General features: G+C 55.6%; 1 protein-coding gene and 1 long non-coding RNA gene across 4 annotated transcripts in view; one reads left to right on the forward strand and one right to left on the reverse strand.

Annotated features, from left to right (window-relative positions):
• GRM4 (glutamate metabotropic receptor 4) overlaps positions 1-15,311 on the reverse strand; it is a 114,996-nt gene that overhangs the window by 20,712 nt on the left and 78,973 nt on the right. For all 3 annotated transcript variants that reach the window (XM_086370625.1, XM_086370622.1, XM_086370623.1), the window contains exons 5-6: positions 14,042-14,196; positions 11,758-11,898 (exon numbers count right to left, since the gene is read on the reverse strand). In XM_086370625.1, the coding sequence (XP_086226751.1) occupies positions 11,758-11,898; positions 14,042-14,196 (296 nt within the window). The remainder of the gene's footprint in view (positions 1-11,757; positions 11,899-14,041; positions 14,197-15,311) is intronic.
• LOC147346607 (uncharacterized) lies at positions 11,745-13,123 on the forward strand. The gene is made up of 2 exons (XR_015152686.1): positions 11,745-12,043; positions 12,557-13,123. It is a non-coding gene; the product is annotated as an uncharacterized LOC147346607 (long non-coding RNA).

Genomic DNA, 15,311 nt, shown 5'->3' on the forward strand with positions numbered 1-15,311 from the left:
CTTCTGATCACAGGTTCCAGTAGCCAGGAGAGAAGCTCAAGGGACAATCTTGCTCCCAGAGGGTGACAGAAGAGGCTGGGATAGGGTTGTGTGGAAAGCCCCAGCTGCGGGCCCTTCCCTCACCCCCGGCCCCCGGGTCCCGTCCTCTGTCTGCATCTCGCCGTTCCACGTCCCCAGAGCTCCCATCACACCCTCATTTCATACGGATGAGAGACTGAGTTATTAACCGGGATGGAGGGGGCAGCTGCGGCCGCTAGAGAGAGGGGGCAGGGCTCTCCCCAGGCCAAGGACACACCGGGTAAGGCACCCTGGCAGAGCTGCCCTCTGGCAGACCTGCCCTCTGCCTCTCCGCTTCCGGCTTCCCAGGGGTCCCCCTTAGCGGTCCAGCTGAAGCATGCATCCTTGGGCCATGCAGGTCTGGGACCACGTGATCTCACTGGGGTCACACATGGAGTGCAGATGACCTCACAGGAGCCCCTCACCAGGGGGGCCCACCTCTGCCTGGCTCCGGGGTCCTGTGGGCTGTCAGCGGCCCTGGAGCACAGCCCCTCGAGATCCACCCCCCGACCCCCAGAGTTGCCACAGGGCCAGCCGTCGATTTCTGGAGATTCCCCAACACACTTTCACATGGTTGACTTTTGTCTCAAGTCTGCCCCCAGTGACAAATGAGATAACAGGGCAGTGAGGCGCCCTGCAAAGGGTCTCTATCTGTAAGGGAGTGGCGGGCCTTGAGTCTGCCCCCTCCACACACTCCGTCTCACACACACAAGGCCCTCCCCTAAGCCCCACAAGAAGCGACAATGACAGACCCTAAGTGTGCTCCCTTTGGGGGCGTGGGTCACAAACACAAGCTAAGCAAGGTCAAGACGCGCTGTCCTGAATGTTGGAAGCTGCACCCATAACCAGTGAGGCTCTCTGTACACCCTTGACTCCAGCAAATAACCCTGCAGCGTAGCCGATGCTTCCTTTGCCCTGAGCCTCTGAGAGGCAGGCCAGACTAGCCGCCCTCACAGAGGAGGAGGTTCACAGGTAGTCGAGGGCAATACCGAGGCTTGAGGGAATCCTGACCACCGGCAGGTGTTCCTACACACCTGGGGACTGGCCTGGCCGCTGAGTGGATGAGATTTGAACCTAGATCTCTCTGGCTCCCAAAGAGTGTCTGCCACCCTGAGCCGTCCCCTCCTTCTTCTCCCTCCATTCATCCAGATTTGCCTCCTTCCCCTTCTCTGGGGCGTCTGACCAGGCCTAAGCAGGAGCCAAGCATCCCTGTCTGCAGGGCTAGAGGAGGCAGGGGGCTGTGGAGGGAAGCCGAGGTCAGAGAACCCCTCTTGTGGGGGGTGGGGGGAGGGACCCCCAGGCCAAGGTGTGGGAATCGCAGTTCTGGGAGGAAGCAAGACACAGATTTCCGAGAGCTCCTGGAGATCAATTCCGGACACGTGGCAGCAATGGCAGCAGCGACGGTCTGAAGATGTCCTAATTGTGTCCCGAGGCATAGTGAGCCAGAGAGGCGTTTGGCTCGGCCACGGGTGACAGCCAGCCCCAGAACCGTCAGCGAAAGGATTTTCCCCGCGTCAAAACCCCCGCAGCTGCGGTTACTACGGCGACTGCAGCCTTTGTCTGCAGGTTGTAAATTGTAATTGAAATGAGTTTTCAAGGTTGAAATAACCATAGCTCCTCCCGGTCTCCCCCCTCACCTCCTCAAAACTCACCCCACCCAGCCACATTCCTCCTGAGGTCTAGGCTCACGTGTACACACACAGACACACTTCCTCACAGAAAGGTATGGCAAATCAACCACATATACACTCACACATTTCCACATCTGCACACGTAGAGTCACAACACAAACGTGCCTGCATTTACACACATCTCTGTACACACATCCACAGCCAAACGTACGGAAACAGAAGTGGCCACATACACACATGCTCTACAGACACAGCTACATGATTAGCACAGCACCTCTACACGCATGTGGCTATCCAGATTCACTGCTGGCGGAGAAGCCCCACAAACAGGTCCTGACAAGGATGTGAGCACAGGCATTTTATCTGGAGGTGATGCTGAAAGCACAAGTCAACGGTAAGGAAGTGAGACGAGGGCGTGAAGGGAAGGCACCAATGCCAGGTGTGAGGCTCGCCCACGGGGGCTCCAGAGAACAGCGGGGCCTAGGCCTCAGGGCGGCCCATCTGAGGGAACACACAGCCCCACCCCTGCCGGCTGAAGGCCGGAGGCTGCTCCCGGGGCGTTCATCCCACTGGCAAAGTGGTGCTGGGGGGCCGCCAGGGGGACACCTCAGGGTCCGCAGCCCCAGGTTCAAGTCCACACGGGTAATTAACATAGGTGTGTGGACATACTGCACATATCCACAGATCTGTACACTGGCATCTACGTACAGACAGGCCAACATCCACACCGGTTTTCATCTGTCAGGCAAACTTCAAGGGAGCAGGATAGGAGGATCCCAGGATCCCCCTAAGGAGAGCTGGTGCATGGCTCTGCTCTGGACCAGCCCTCTGACCGGGTTAAGCAACGCTTACATCGCTAGATGAGAATCCAGGGTAATCATGCTTACTTTGTGGGGCCGCTGATAGGATTCAAGGAGGCACAGATGTATCAATAAGACACACAACGTCATACCATGTACCTACTGTTCTCTAAGCTTCCCTTTTCCTCTCCTCCCTGACACTCCCCCAAGGGACAACTCCCCACTGCCCGAGGCCTCCACCCAGCCCGGCTGCCCCTCTGCATGCAGCCTGGCATATGCTGACTCTCCCCGCCCCCCTCACGAGATGAGCGTGGGGTGCCCACCCCACGGACAGGGCCCAGGCCAGCTTGTCCACTGATACAGGGGTAGGGGAGGAAGCTGACACCTGTCCTTTCTGGCCACTCCCCCTCTTTCCTGACTCCACCTGTGGTTGAGCCACCTCCCTGGAACAGGCGGGCTTTTCTTAGGGTCCCCAGGTCCTGCCCCCATGTCCTGCTCAGCACCCCCAAGTCACATAGCAGGCTCCCCTCCTCGTCTGTGGTAGCACACTTGTTCTTCAGCCCCACCCAGCCCACCGTGTCTGCCAGCCCCTCCCCTTTTTCAACCTCCATCAAGCCACCTGCCTTCCTGGTTGTGGCTGTTGTTCAGTCGTCCAATCGTGTCCAACTCTTTGCAACCCCATGGACTGCAGCATGCGAGCCCTCCCTGTCCCTCCCCATCTCCCAGAGTTTGCCCAAGTTCATATTCATTGCATCGGTGACGCTGTCCAGCCATCTCATCCCGACAACCTTCTCTCCTTCTGCCCTCAATCTTTCCCAGCATCAGGGGTTTTACCAATGAGTTGTCTGTTGGGATCAGATGACCAAAATACTGGAATTTCAGTTCTAGCGTCAGTCCTTCCAGTGAATATTCAAGGTTGATCTCCCTTAAGATTGACTGGTTTGATCTCTTTGCTGTCAAAGGGACTTTCTGGTTAGGGGACCTCTAAACAACTCAGCCTGGTCCCCTCTACCCCACGTCTGTTCTCCCAAACTTGGCCTCAGCTGTGTCAGCTCTCATCCCGGGGAACCCTGAACTAGCCCCAGTGCCTCACGGGCCTTTAACGATCAGCACCTTTGGGGCAGGGAGGTGAAGGGCGAGGGGGGAGCTCCTGATTCCCTCTCAGGTGCTCCCCTTTGGGCTCTCATGGGTGGTACAGCCCAGGGCTCCCCGACCTTGAGCCAGACCCAGTCCCGTTCTGAGGGAAGGTGGTTCTGTCCCAGGAAGATCCCAGGGTGAAAACACATCAGAAGCTGAAATCCTGGCGGTGACATTGATTTCCAACTGCAAATAATCACAGGAGCAGAGACGCTGTCTTCACAATCAGTAAAGACCACTTCTGGATGGCCATTGAATGAAAATGCAAAGTTCAGGAATCGTCAAGGAACTCCTGGGTCCCTGAGAGTCTGACCTCAAGAATGTATCCCCAGGGTCTTCCCTGGTGGTCCAGTGGTTAAGACTCCAAGCTCCCAGTGGAGGGAGGTTCGATCCCGGGTCAGGGAACTAGACCCACATGCTGCAACTAAAGGACCCCACATGCCACAGCTAAGACCTGGCACCGCCAAATAAGTGATTTTTTAAAAGCAAACAAACAGAACAAAGAATGTATCCCCAGGGTCTTCCCTGGTGGTCCAGTGGTTAAGACTTTGAGCTCCCAGTGGAGGGGACCCAGGTTCCATCCCGGGTCAGGGAACCGGATCCCACGTGCTGCAACTAAAGGACCTCACCTACCACATCTAAGACCCGGCACCACCAAAGAAATGACTTTTGAAAAGCAAACAAACAAAACAAAGAATGTATCCCCAGATGTCCACTGACCCAAGTTCGAGAAACAGGATATGGATGTCCGGCCAGATGGGAGCAGCTTGAAACACTGTCCTCCTCCCCACCCCAATACAGCCTCTTATGGGCTGAGTTGCATAGTATCTCTGGGCTTTAGTTGGCTTGTCTGAAATGAGGGTAGCTCCAGGGACCATTAGAATAGAGTGACATGTGTAGCAGAGTCCACACTTGGCACCTGGACAGGCCAGCTCCCAGGGAAGGCCCTTCTCTGCCCCTTACTGGTTCTGAGACTCCAACATCACCCCCCCAGCCCAAGAGCTCTCTGGGGAGGGGGCCACAGTCACAGCCAGCCCCTCACGTAGATGTCCCTTCTCCCCCCTCACCCAGCCATGCTCCCTCTCCTGCCAGCAGCTTCTAGATTTTCCTCTGCTTGATCTTTGCTGGCAACATACAAATATGCTCTAATTTCTCCCATTTAAACAAACAAAACCCTCTCCTGACCCCACTGTTTTCCCAGCTAGCATCTCTCTCTCTCTGTTTACAACAAAACTTCTCAGAAGAGCGGCCCTTACTCACTTACTCGTCATCAATTTCTCTCCTCCGTTTTCCTCCTGACAAACTTCAGCCTGGGTTTTGCACCCACCTCTCCAAGGAATCTCCCCATGACTCAGCCTGACTCTCCATGCTCCCCCACCCCCATCTCAAAGTACAGCCAAGAACCCTAGAGTCCTCCTTGATTTTCTGTCATCTTTCTCTCACCGCAAATCCTTTAACAAACTCTGCAGCCACACTGCAAAATTGATAAAGAATCAGACTTCTCACCATCTCCATGGCCACCACCTGCTCCAGGTTCCCATCACCTCCCACCCCAGCCTACAGCCCCGAACTCTCGTCTCTGGCTCTGCTCCAGAAGGCAGCCAGAATGAGCCCATTATTACATAAATCTTATCACGCTAATCCTTTTTCAAACCCTGTCATGGCTTTGTCTCATTCTGTGTTAATAATGACTAAAACCTTACTAATGGCCAACCAGGCCCCACACACACACTGTGTCAGCCCACCCTACCCCTCAGACCTCAGCTGCTACCTATTGCCCTCTGTTTTAGCCACGTGGGCCTCCTCACTGCTCCCTGAATCTGTCAGGCCTGAGCCTACCTCAAGGCCTTTGCACATGCTGTACTTTCTGCCTGGCAAGTTCTTTCCCAGTCACTTTTTCAGTGAGGACTTCGGACCTCCTGATTTAAAAATGCCACATCCCTGGTCTCCCAGCACTCTCAGTTTCTCTCCAGGAGGAGGCCTCCTGGATCTGTCTTCTCCTGTCTCAGGATTAAGCCTCCGGAGGCCCTCGGCTCTGACCACTGGGACCTCACTATTGTGTACACCATCCGTGAGGCCACACAGTCTCCCACTGGCAGGGGGAGCTCCACGGGGCAGGTCTGCTCCCCTCCAGAGCCCAGCACAGGGCTGGGGACACAGCCAGCCTGAGAAAATGCTAGTTGAACAAGTGAGCAACAGCACAGAGGGGAAGGGCTCAGGACTCCTCTGGCCACCACATGGCTGATGGCTTGAGCAAACGTGAGCTCCCCTAATGCATGGCACAGCCTGGAGCATAGTACGTAATCCCAAATGTGGGTCTTCCTTCCTCTCCCCAGTTCCCTTAGGAGTGTGGAGTTGAAAAACACTGTTAAAGCCAGGCTGCAATAGCCAGGAGGGCTCTGGGGATGGACATCAGCTGGCCTGAGGCAGGACATCCCTGGAGCCAGATGGCCAGGGTTCAAATTCCAGCTTTGCCATTTACTCCTGAATGATCTTGGGAAAATCTTTAGCCTCTCTGCACCTCAGTTTTCCTTTGCTTCCACTGTGGCTCAAGTGGTGAAGAATCTGTCTGCGATGTGGGAGGCCCAGGTTCGACAGCTGGGTTGGAAAGATCCCCTGGAAAAGGGAATGGCAATCCACTCCAGTATTCTTGCCTAGAGAATTCCACGGGAGAGGACCCTGGCGGGCTATAGTCCATGGGGTCACAGAGGCGGACACGACTGAGCGGCTACACTTTAACTTTCCTCATCTGTAAAATGGGTTGCTGTGGAGAGTAAATGCAAAATATCAGAGCAGAAATTGACATGTAATACACGCTATATAAATATCAGCTGTTACTATTGTTACTGCTGCTAACACAGGCTGGGTGATTGGCATCTCCCCACACATCCCCAGCAGCCACACGGCAGCCCTCCCTCTCACAGCTCCCAGCCCCTAGGAGCAGCAGGCAGTAAATTCTCCTATCTCCTCATAAACCAGACCTTCCTCCACTCAGCCATCACCTGGCTGGCAGAGCTGTCAAGAAGACAGATGCCACATCTGCCTTGTTTACAGCTTTAATCCCCAAACCCTGTTCTGCAGGCTCCCAGGGAGGGGCCAGGAGAAGAGGAGGGAAGCAGGCGCTGCCCTCCCACAGGACTTGACAGCTGCCGAGACGCCCGCTCAGTGACCCCTGTCTCGTTCAGGTGGGGGGCAGGCCGCAGGCCACCTTCCTGTGCTTCCTTCAGACAACTTCCCCCGCATTCCCCAGGAAACCGTGAGCAAGGCAGCTCTGCTCAGGATGGGGATCAAGGGATGGGAGTGGGTAGTACGATTCCCATTTTACAGATGAGGAAACTGAGGCCTCAAGAGATGACCTGCCCAAGGTCACACAGCTAGGGAAGTGGCAGCACCAGGATTCACACCCTGCTAAGGGGGACTCTCACAGCTGTGCATTTGAGAAACAACGGGTGCCCACGACCCCTTGCCATTTTGAGACACACCAGCCCAATCTCCTGGAGAAGGAAATAGCAACCCACTCCAGTATTCTTGCCTGGAGAATCCCCATGGACTAGAGGAGCCTGGCAGGCTACAGTCCATGGGGTCGCAAGGAGTCGGACACGACTAAGCGTCTAACACACAGCCCAATATCTGCCAAAAGACTGCCAGTATCTGCTGCTCTTCTGAGGCTCTCTGGCCACAGAAGCCCTCTTTGCCATTTGGACAAGGCATTGAAGGATTAACATCCTCCAGGGAGAGCCAGCAATGCCTGACAGGAGGGGCTCCCCTGCCAGGTCAGGACTCAGCACTGTCTTTGCTGGGCCCCAGGTTCAATCCCTGGTTGGAGTATTAAGATCCCACAAGCCACACAGTGGAGCCAAAAAAATATTAAATAATCAATTTTTTAAAATGATTGCAGGAGGGAATGCCCTGGCAGGTCCAGTGGTTAGGACTTGGCAGGGCCCAGGTTCAATCCCTGGCTGGGGAACTAAGAGCGCACAAGTCACATGGTGCAGCCAAGAAACAATTTAAAATTGATCAATTTTTTAAAAAAGATTGATGAGAGTTGGTATACACACACCCCGGCTCCCTCACACCTCCAGTGGGATGACTGGCAGGCATGCTTCATTCTGTCCCCAGAGACCCCAGGGGAGTAAAGCTCCAGCTGTTCGCGGGGGTGACCTGCTTGGTATTACACCCTTGGTGGCCACCTTACCTCTGCAACCAAAGTTTCCTGGGATCCTCTCCCAAAGAACAACTGGCTGTCAAATCCTAATCTGGAGGGGAATTCAATTTAACACCGTCAGATTCTGAAGGATGAATCAGATCTTCCCAAGTGGAAGACCCCAGCATGAGATGGTCCTTCCCGCCCTCTCGGAAGGTCACCAGGCCTGTTCTCGTCCTGGGGCAGGAAGGCGTGGATTTGGCAGAGCACAGGGCAGGGAAACACAGGAGCTCCCAGTGAGACCGTGGGCAGGACAGCAGGGCCCGTGGGACTGACAGGCAGAGGCCAAACCGTTAGCATCGAGGGGACCAGAGTGGACCCACCCAACGCCACCAGCGTGGACAGCAGCATCCTGGGAGAGCTGAGTGGGAAGCTAGGCTTGGGAGAGAGAGTGAGGCAGGTGGAGAACACAGGGCTGGCTGAGGGCCAGCAAGAAGAGGGGCTCGGACCATGGACGGGAGGGCGGCAGGACAGGCAGGCAGGAGAGCCAAACCGCCTGGGTACCAATCCAGTTCTGCCCATTCTCTAGCACCACAGTGTTCACCAGTCACCTCAGTGTCCTCTTCTGTAAAATGGGTGCAACAATTATGACGCTGTCCTCCGTCACTGGGGATCCTACAGCTAACAGAATCCTTACGACAGACTTAAACTGTTAAATTACCCAATTGCATCTAAATTCCACCTTTCCCCTTTCCTCTCTATCAACAACTACCATCAATTTTTTTTAAAGAAAGTTTGGAAGTAGGCTATTTATTGTTTTGGCTTAACCTGAGGCATAGAGGGTCTTAGTTCCCACACCAGGGACCAAATCCTCGCCCCCCGCATTGGTAACACAGAGTCCTAACCACTGGACTGCCAGGGAAGTCCCCAGCAATCACCATTTTACGAGCACTTACCATATCCATCATTTTTCAGCCAGCTTCTTCATACCCTTCAAACACATCACCTATCCTCCCAACAACCTGTTGAGAGGGGTGGTGGCTTCCCTGCCCTCTCTGGGACTCAGACAGGTTACTTGTCCCAGGTCACAGAGCCAGAAGGAAGCGGAGTCAGACCCAGTCCCTGACACACTAACAGGTGCCGAGTCCCAAGCCCATAGTCCTTGGGTGTCACCCCGGCCCTCCTGGCCTGAGATGTTCTTCCAAGGGACCAGCTCAGCTCAAACCTGGGCGGGGCCACGGGAAGACAGGGCTGCCTCCCCTCATCCAGGGTGGTCTCAGCTTCCACAAACGTTCCCCCACAGCTCCCCCACCCCTCACGTTACCCAGACATGGGTGAGTTCACTGTGCCTGGCCTGGGGCCACACGAGGACCCTCACCAGTCCCTGCTGGGGCTTCCGAGGCAGCAGGAAGGATCCAGGTCAGCTGGAACATGCTGTCCTTCGGTGCTTCCTGGCCACCCAGAGTTCACTCCAGGCTCTCCTGCTTTGCTCAAGCCTTCCCCTCACCTGGGGCGCACACCATTCCCCCTCCTATCACCCACCTCTCCTTCCAAGCCAGTGGTTCCCATACTTGGCTGCACAGTAAACCACCTGGGGCACCTTTTAAAAAATCCCAATGCCCTGGTGGCACACAGGACCAATTCCATCAGAATGTCTGGGGCTAGGAGCCAAGCATCAGCATTTGAAAAGAACCCCAAGTGACTGGATGTGAACAAAGCTGCTCTTGCCCAATATTCCCAGCCCTAAATACACACTGGGAGAGCTTGAAAAACAATCCACTCCCAAAGTTCTGCTTTGTGGGTCTGGGGGTGAGGCCCTGGTCTGTTGTTTTTTTTTTTTAATTGGAAGATAATTGCTTTACAATGTCGTGTTGCTTTCTGCCATACAACGTGAATCAGCCATAAGTATACATACATCCCCTGGCTCTTGAACGTCCCTCCCACCCTGCACCCCACCCCTCTAGGTTGTCACAGAGCACTGGGTTGAGCTCCCTGTGTTAGACACAACTTGCCACTAGCTGTCTGTTTCACATATGATAATGTGTATGTTTCAATGCTTCTCTCTCAATTCGTCCCACCCTCTCCTTCCCCTGCTGTGTCCACAAGTCCTTTCTCCACGTCTGCATCTCTATTCCTGCCCTACAAATAGGTTCATCAGTACCATTCTTCTATACTCCATATATGTGTTAATGTATGATATTCGTTTTTCTGACTCACTTTACTCTGTATAACATGCTCTAGGTTCATCCATCTCACTAGAACTGACTCAAATTTGTTCTTTTTATGGCTGAGTAATATTCCACTGTATATATGAACCATAACTTCTTTATCCATTCATCTGTTGATGGACATCTAGGTTGCTTCTATGTTCTGATTATTGTAAATAGCACTGCAATGAACACTGGGCTATATGCGTCTTTTTGAGTTGTGGTTTTCTCAGGGTATATGGCCGGTAGGGGGACTGCTGGGTCACATAATAGTTTTATTCCTAGCTTTTTTTTAAGGAATCTCCATACTGTTCTCCATATGCTATGCTAAGTCACTTCAGTCGTTTCCGACTCTGTATGACCCCATAGACGGCAGCCCACCAGGCTCCCCCGTCCCTGGGATTCTCCAGGCAAGAACACTGGAGTGGGCTGCCATTTCCTTCTCCAATGCATGAAAGTGAAAAGTGAAAGTGAAATCACTCAGTTGTGTCCGACTCTTAGCGACCCCATGGATTGCAGCCTAACAGGCTCCTCCGCCCATGGGATTTTCCAGGCAAGAGTACTGGAGTGGGGTGCCATTGCCTTCTCCGACTGTTCTCCATAGTGGCGTATCAGTTTACATTCCCACCAGCAGTGCAAGAGGGTTCGCTTTTCTCCACAGCCTCTCCAGCCTTTACTGTCTGTAGATCTTTGATGATGGCCATTCTGACCTGGGAGAGTATTAAAAGCTCCAGGTGATGCTGATGCACAGCCAGGCTTGAGAGCCACCATCTTACGAAGTGCCTCCCATCAGCCTTCTCACCTGCATCCCCAGACACCCTCTGGGCTGGCTTTCAGATGAGAAAGTCAAGGCCCCGAGAGGGCACAGCTGGCTCAGGTTGAGCGGTACCCAGAGCCCTCCCAAGGTCCCTGACACCAGGTCCTGCTGCAGAGTTACGCAGACCAAGAACTCACAAGGACCCACATCCAACCATATCTAATGTGGACACGCCAAGGCAGCCACAGTAGTGGGCCAACGATTGAGAGCTCAGTTCTGGGTCCACATCTTGCTCTACTGCCTTCCATGTGTGGGAACTCAGGTACCATTGCTTACCTTCTCTGAGCCTCTGTTTCCAATCTGTGAGAGGCCCGTCGTCCCATCCTCCCACGGCTCATTCCCTGCCCCTTTCAGGGCTCTGCTGAAACGCTGCCTTGCAGGGAAGCCAGACTCTTATCTATTTTGTTTCTACTGCACATTTTCCTTCTGACATAGTCTACAGTTTACTTTTTTAATCTTGTTTATTGTCTGTCTCCCGATTAGAATAAAAACGCCAAGAGCTTTTTGGCTTTCATTCCCTGCTACATCCAAGATGCTTAGAAAAGGGCCAAGCTCTGGGAGTCAAACTGATGTCTGTAGAGTGACTGCGGGACCCTCAAGGAGTTAGAGACGCTCAGACCAGTGAGTGGCAGGGTGCACCGGGCAGCTGGGGTCAGTCAGTTCTGTGGGCTCGCCATATGGACGCCCGGATGAAGCTCAAGGTGGTCAGCCAGAGGGCAGTTCTGCCCAGATCCAGGAGACCCTTCCCCTGTAAGCAGCGTCACCGACGGCTGGGGGCCTGAGAGAGCCCACCCACTGGACTTCGAATCAGTCCTGGCCCCGCCCCTCCTGGCCCCCGCTCCAGACCCCGCCCCTCCAGGCCCCCCCCTCCTAACCCGGCTCCTCCCGACCCCGCCCCTGTCCCCGCCTCCTAACCCTGCGCCTCCCGGCCCCGCCCCCGGCCCCGCCCCCCGCGCGAGCTCACTGGTGCACTTCTTGACGTGGCTGCCCTTCTTGAGCGCGTGGCGGCTGAGCTTGCAGTGGAAGTTGTCCTCCCAGAACTCGGCAAACCATATGTTGCGCCGGTTGTTGTCCAGCGTGCGGCTGGAGAAGTAGCGGTCGAAGCCTGGCGGGGAACCAGGATGTCAGGACCCGGCGCCCCTCTTTCCACCCGCCCCCAGCCCTTCGCTCTTCCCGCCGCTTAGACGAGGCGCGGGCGGATGAGGAGGGGAGGAAGAGCGCACCCTCTGATCCAGGACCCAGGGGGAAACGTGAGACGTTTCATTTCCTTCCTGGTGAAAAGAGCTGGGTTGAGTTTCAGGGGGGAGCCTGTGTCATCAAACAACGGCTGCCTTTATGGAAGAAGTACAGGATAAGGGTGTTTGCGCTGGTTCTTAACTACCGATATGCTAATATGGGACTTCCTGGAGAAGGAACCACCTGGAGGTCCTGAAGTGAGAGCAGAGAGGCTGGTGCGGGCGGGGGTCGGCGCCCAGTCCCGGGAGTACGTGAGCTCTCTGGTTCTGGAGAGGAGAGGGAACCAGAGAGTGTAGGGACTGGCCCAGGTCACACAGCAAGACAGGGGCCTGAATCGCCCTCCTTCCAGTCCAGAACTTCCCCATGGCTCAGTGAGGCAGCCTCCTTCTCCGAATGCTCCAGAGGACTTATCAACTCTGCTCTAAGCCCAGAAAACCCGGACCCAGGGTGGCAGGCTGGTGGGTGAATAAGGCCTTCTCTCCTCCCCCTGCCTTCTGACCCATGATCATTCCGTGTCACATTAACAGTTGACCGAGCTGCTGGGAACAGACCCGAAAGCCTAAAAGTTCACCCAGCAACGAGTTCCTGCTGGTGGCAGGGCCCAGTGGAGGCTCAGTGACTGTCGGAGCTGTCAGGGAGGCGCTGGTACTGGTGGAACGCTGACTTTCTCAACCTTGACACTATTCGCCCTGGGCCAGTTCACTCTTTGCTGGCGGTGGGGGGCCGATGGCGGGCGGAGGCTGTCCTGGGCATGGCAGGATGTTGAGCGGCATCCCTGGCCTCCACCCGCTAGAAGCAGCACTCCCTGATCATGACAACTAAAAATGTCTCCAAACAGTGCCAAACGTCCCTGGGGATCAAAATCTCCCCCTGCTGAGAACCACTGCTTTCGTGGTTTCTCTGAGAACCACTGCTTTCGTGGTTTCTCTGGTGCCCCAGAGAGAAAAGGGCTTTGTATGGCAAGTCCTGGGTTCAGATTCTAGTTCTGCCACTTAATAGCAAGTATGTGTGACTTACTGCCACCAAATGTCACTTAACCTTTCTGAGCCTTAATGTATTCACTTACTAAATGTGGGGTTGCTGGAAAGACTAAATGAGATGTCTGTATGGGGCCTGGCATTTGTGGGTACCAAGAGCCATAGTTTTTGTTTTTTTGTGTTTATTATGGCTTGAAGCTGAGAGGGGCAGTGTGGAAACTCCTGGCACCTGTGTTCCTTCTGCCTCGGGGTGAATAGAGGACATGGTCATGTCCCTCCCCTACTCAGACCTCGGTCTCTTGGAAAGTTTGGTGGAGGTAGATGTCTGCAGGCTTCCCAACTCCATCAATGCTGATATCTGTTGACCTCAGTGAGAGCAGGGGAAGAGCCCCTGGGAGCCTGCCGCCACCGTGGGGAGGACAGTGAGGTCCTTGCCAAACCGGGCCTTTAATAGGAACTTCACACCTCACTCACAGCGAGGCTCCAGCCAGAGCAATCTGTTCCTGCCCAGGGCGACTGAGTTCTGTCCCAGGAGTAAGGGCCCACCCCGTCAGCCCACCCAGGGCCCAGCAGGACTCTGCAGGGAGGCCCCTGCCCCATCCTGGCAGCCTGCTGGCAGCTCCCAGGGCTCTTCTAGCAGAGGACACGCTCCCAGTGTGGCAGGGGTCTCACTTCTTCTGTCCCAGATGGGAGAAGGGATGAGAGTATATGGGGGTGAAGGAGAAGTCTTGATAAATGAGCCTCCTGTACTTGCCACCACCCCCTACATCCATGAATATCTGAGACAGGAGAAAGAAGGACCCTGAGCGTGGCTTCTAACCCCACTGGGACGTGTGGCCAGGAAGGCCTCCCAGCCCAGAACCCGAGCACAAAGAAGCTGGGAGCCAAGGAAGAAGAGAGGGTGCAGGAAGACGAGGAGCTGGAGAGGGACAGTGTGGGGGGATGATAAGAAGGACCCGTCAGGGTGACGCTGAGAGTGGGGTGCATGGAGCAGGGGGTGGGTGGTGGGCGCGCCGTTGTGGCTGCCGGGCCTACCTCGCACGGACATCCTCTTGGGGAGGATGGTGACGGCACCCTCGGCCACCTCCTCCAGGTGCAGCACAGGGGCGATCTTGGAGCCCCAGCTGTCCGAGCCCATCCAGAAGAAGTGGCCAGTCTGGTTGGCCTTCCGTGCCGCCTCCAGCACACGCCTGTGGGGACACGCACCAGCCCAGCCCAACCGTGTCTGCCCACAGGCTCCCTGCCCTGGCCACACTTGCCCTACCCTGGGCTCATTCCTGACCCCCTTGCAGCCTCTGCCTGGATCCTCCATCCTGACCCACAGGAGTCCGGGGCCCACAGCCACCCCAGCACCCACGCCTGGACTCCCAGGCCCCCGGGTCCCTGCTGCCCTGATCCACACCTACCTACAGGCCCACGGCTGCCCTTCACCCACACTGCATCCCTATACCTGCCTGTGCCCTGGGTCCACAGCTGCCTTCTGGCCCAGTGTGGTCTCCCAGACCCATTCCTACCCCTGGGGCTACCTCTGTCCCCGCCAAGACCATGCCTGTTTCCCTCTGGTTGGACCTGCACCATGTCTGACTCAGGTCCCCAGAAACACATCTGCCTAAGCCCTGTCCTCTGAGGCTCCCAGACCCACACCCCCTGGCCCTCTGTCACATTTATAGCCACTGTCACACACACACACACACCAACACCTGTCCCCCTCTGCACCCCACCTCCTTCTGTGCCAAAAGTCCAGGTGCTTCAAAGAACCACTCCCCACTGCCCTCGCAGATGGATGAAAGGGTGCGGGCAGCCAGGGGCTCCCCACCGCCACCCAGGCCACAGTGACAGTGGTCCTAGTCAAGTCAGGGGCCCTGGAGCCCCGCGCACGGTCCAGCCCACAACGGCGCTCAGTCATTGCTAATGGATGCTTGAACTAAGTGGCCCCTCAGAGACATCTTCTAGAAGGAGAAAAACAGGAAGGACTGGGCAGAATTCCCCGCCATGTATCTCATCCCATGGGGATAGACGGGAGCAGAGAGGAGGCAAGCAGCTTGCCCAAGATCACACAGCAAGTGAGAAGCCAGGATACTAGAAACTGGCCAGCCCGTCCCATGGACAAAGCCAGGACAGACGGCGGGGCTTGGGGCTACTGCCGGACCTGTGCAGGAGGCGGCCAGCTGGGGCAGGAAGCCTCAGACTGCCAGGGAGAAACATGTTTCCTCACCCCAGGGCCCACACCTGCCCTCCTCACCAAGGCTGCTGCAGCCCCCACAGAGGCCCCTAACTGTAGGCGAGGCTGCTCTCAGAACCCACA

Source organism: Bos grunniens, chromosome 23 (assembly GCF_055505025.1).
Source record: "Bos grunniens cultivar Pamir isolate PY7600 chromosome 23, Bosgru_T2T1.0, whole genome shotgun sequence".
Lineage (NCBI taxonomy): Eukaryota > Metazoa > Chordata > Mammalia > Artiodactyla > Bovidae > Bos > Bos grunniens.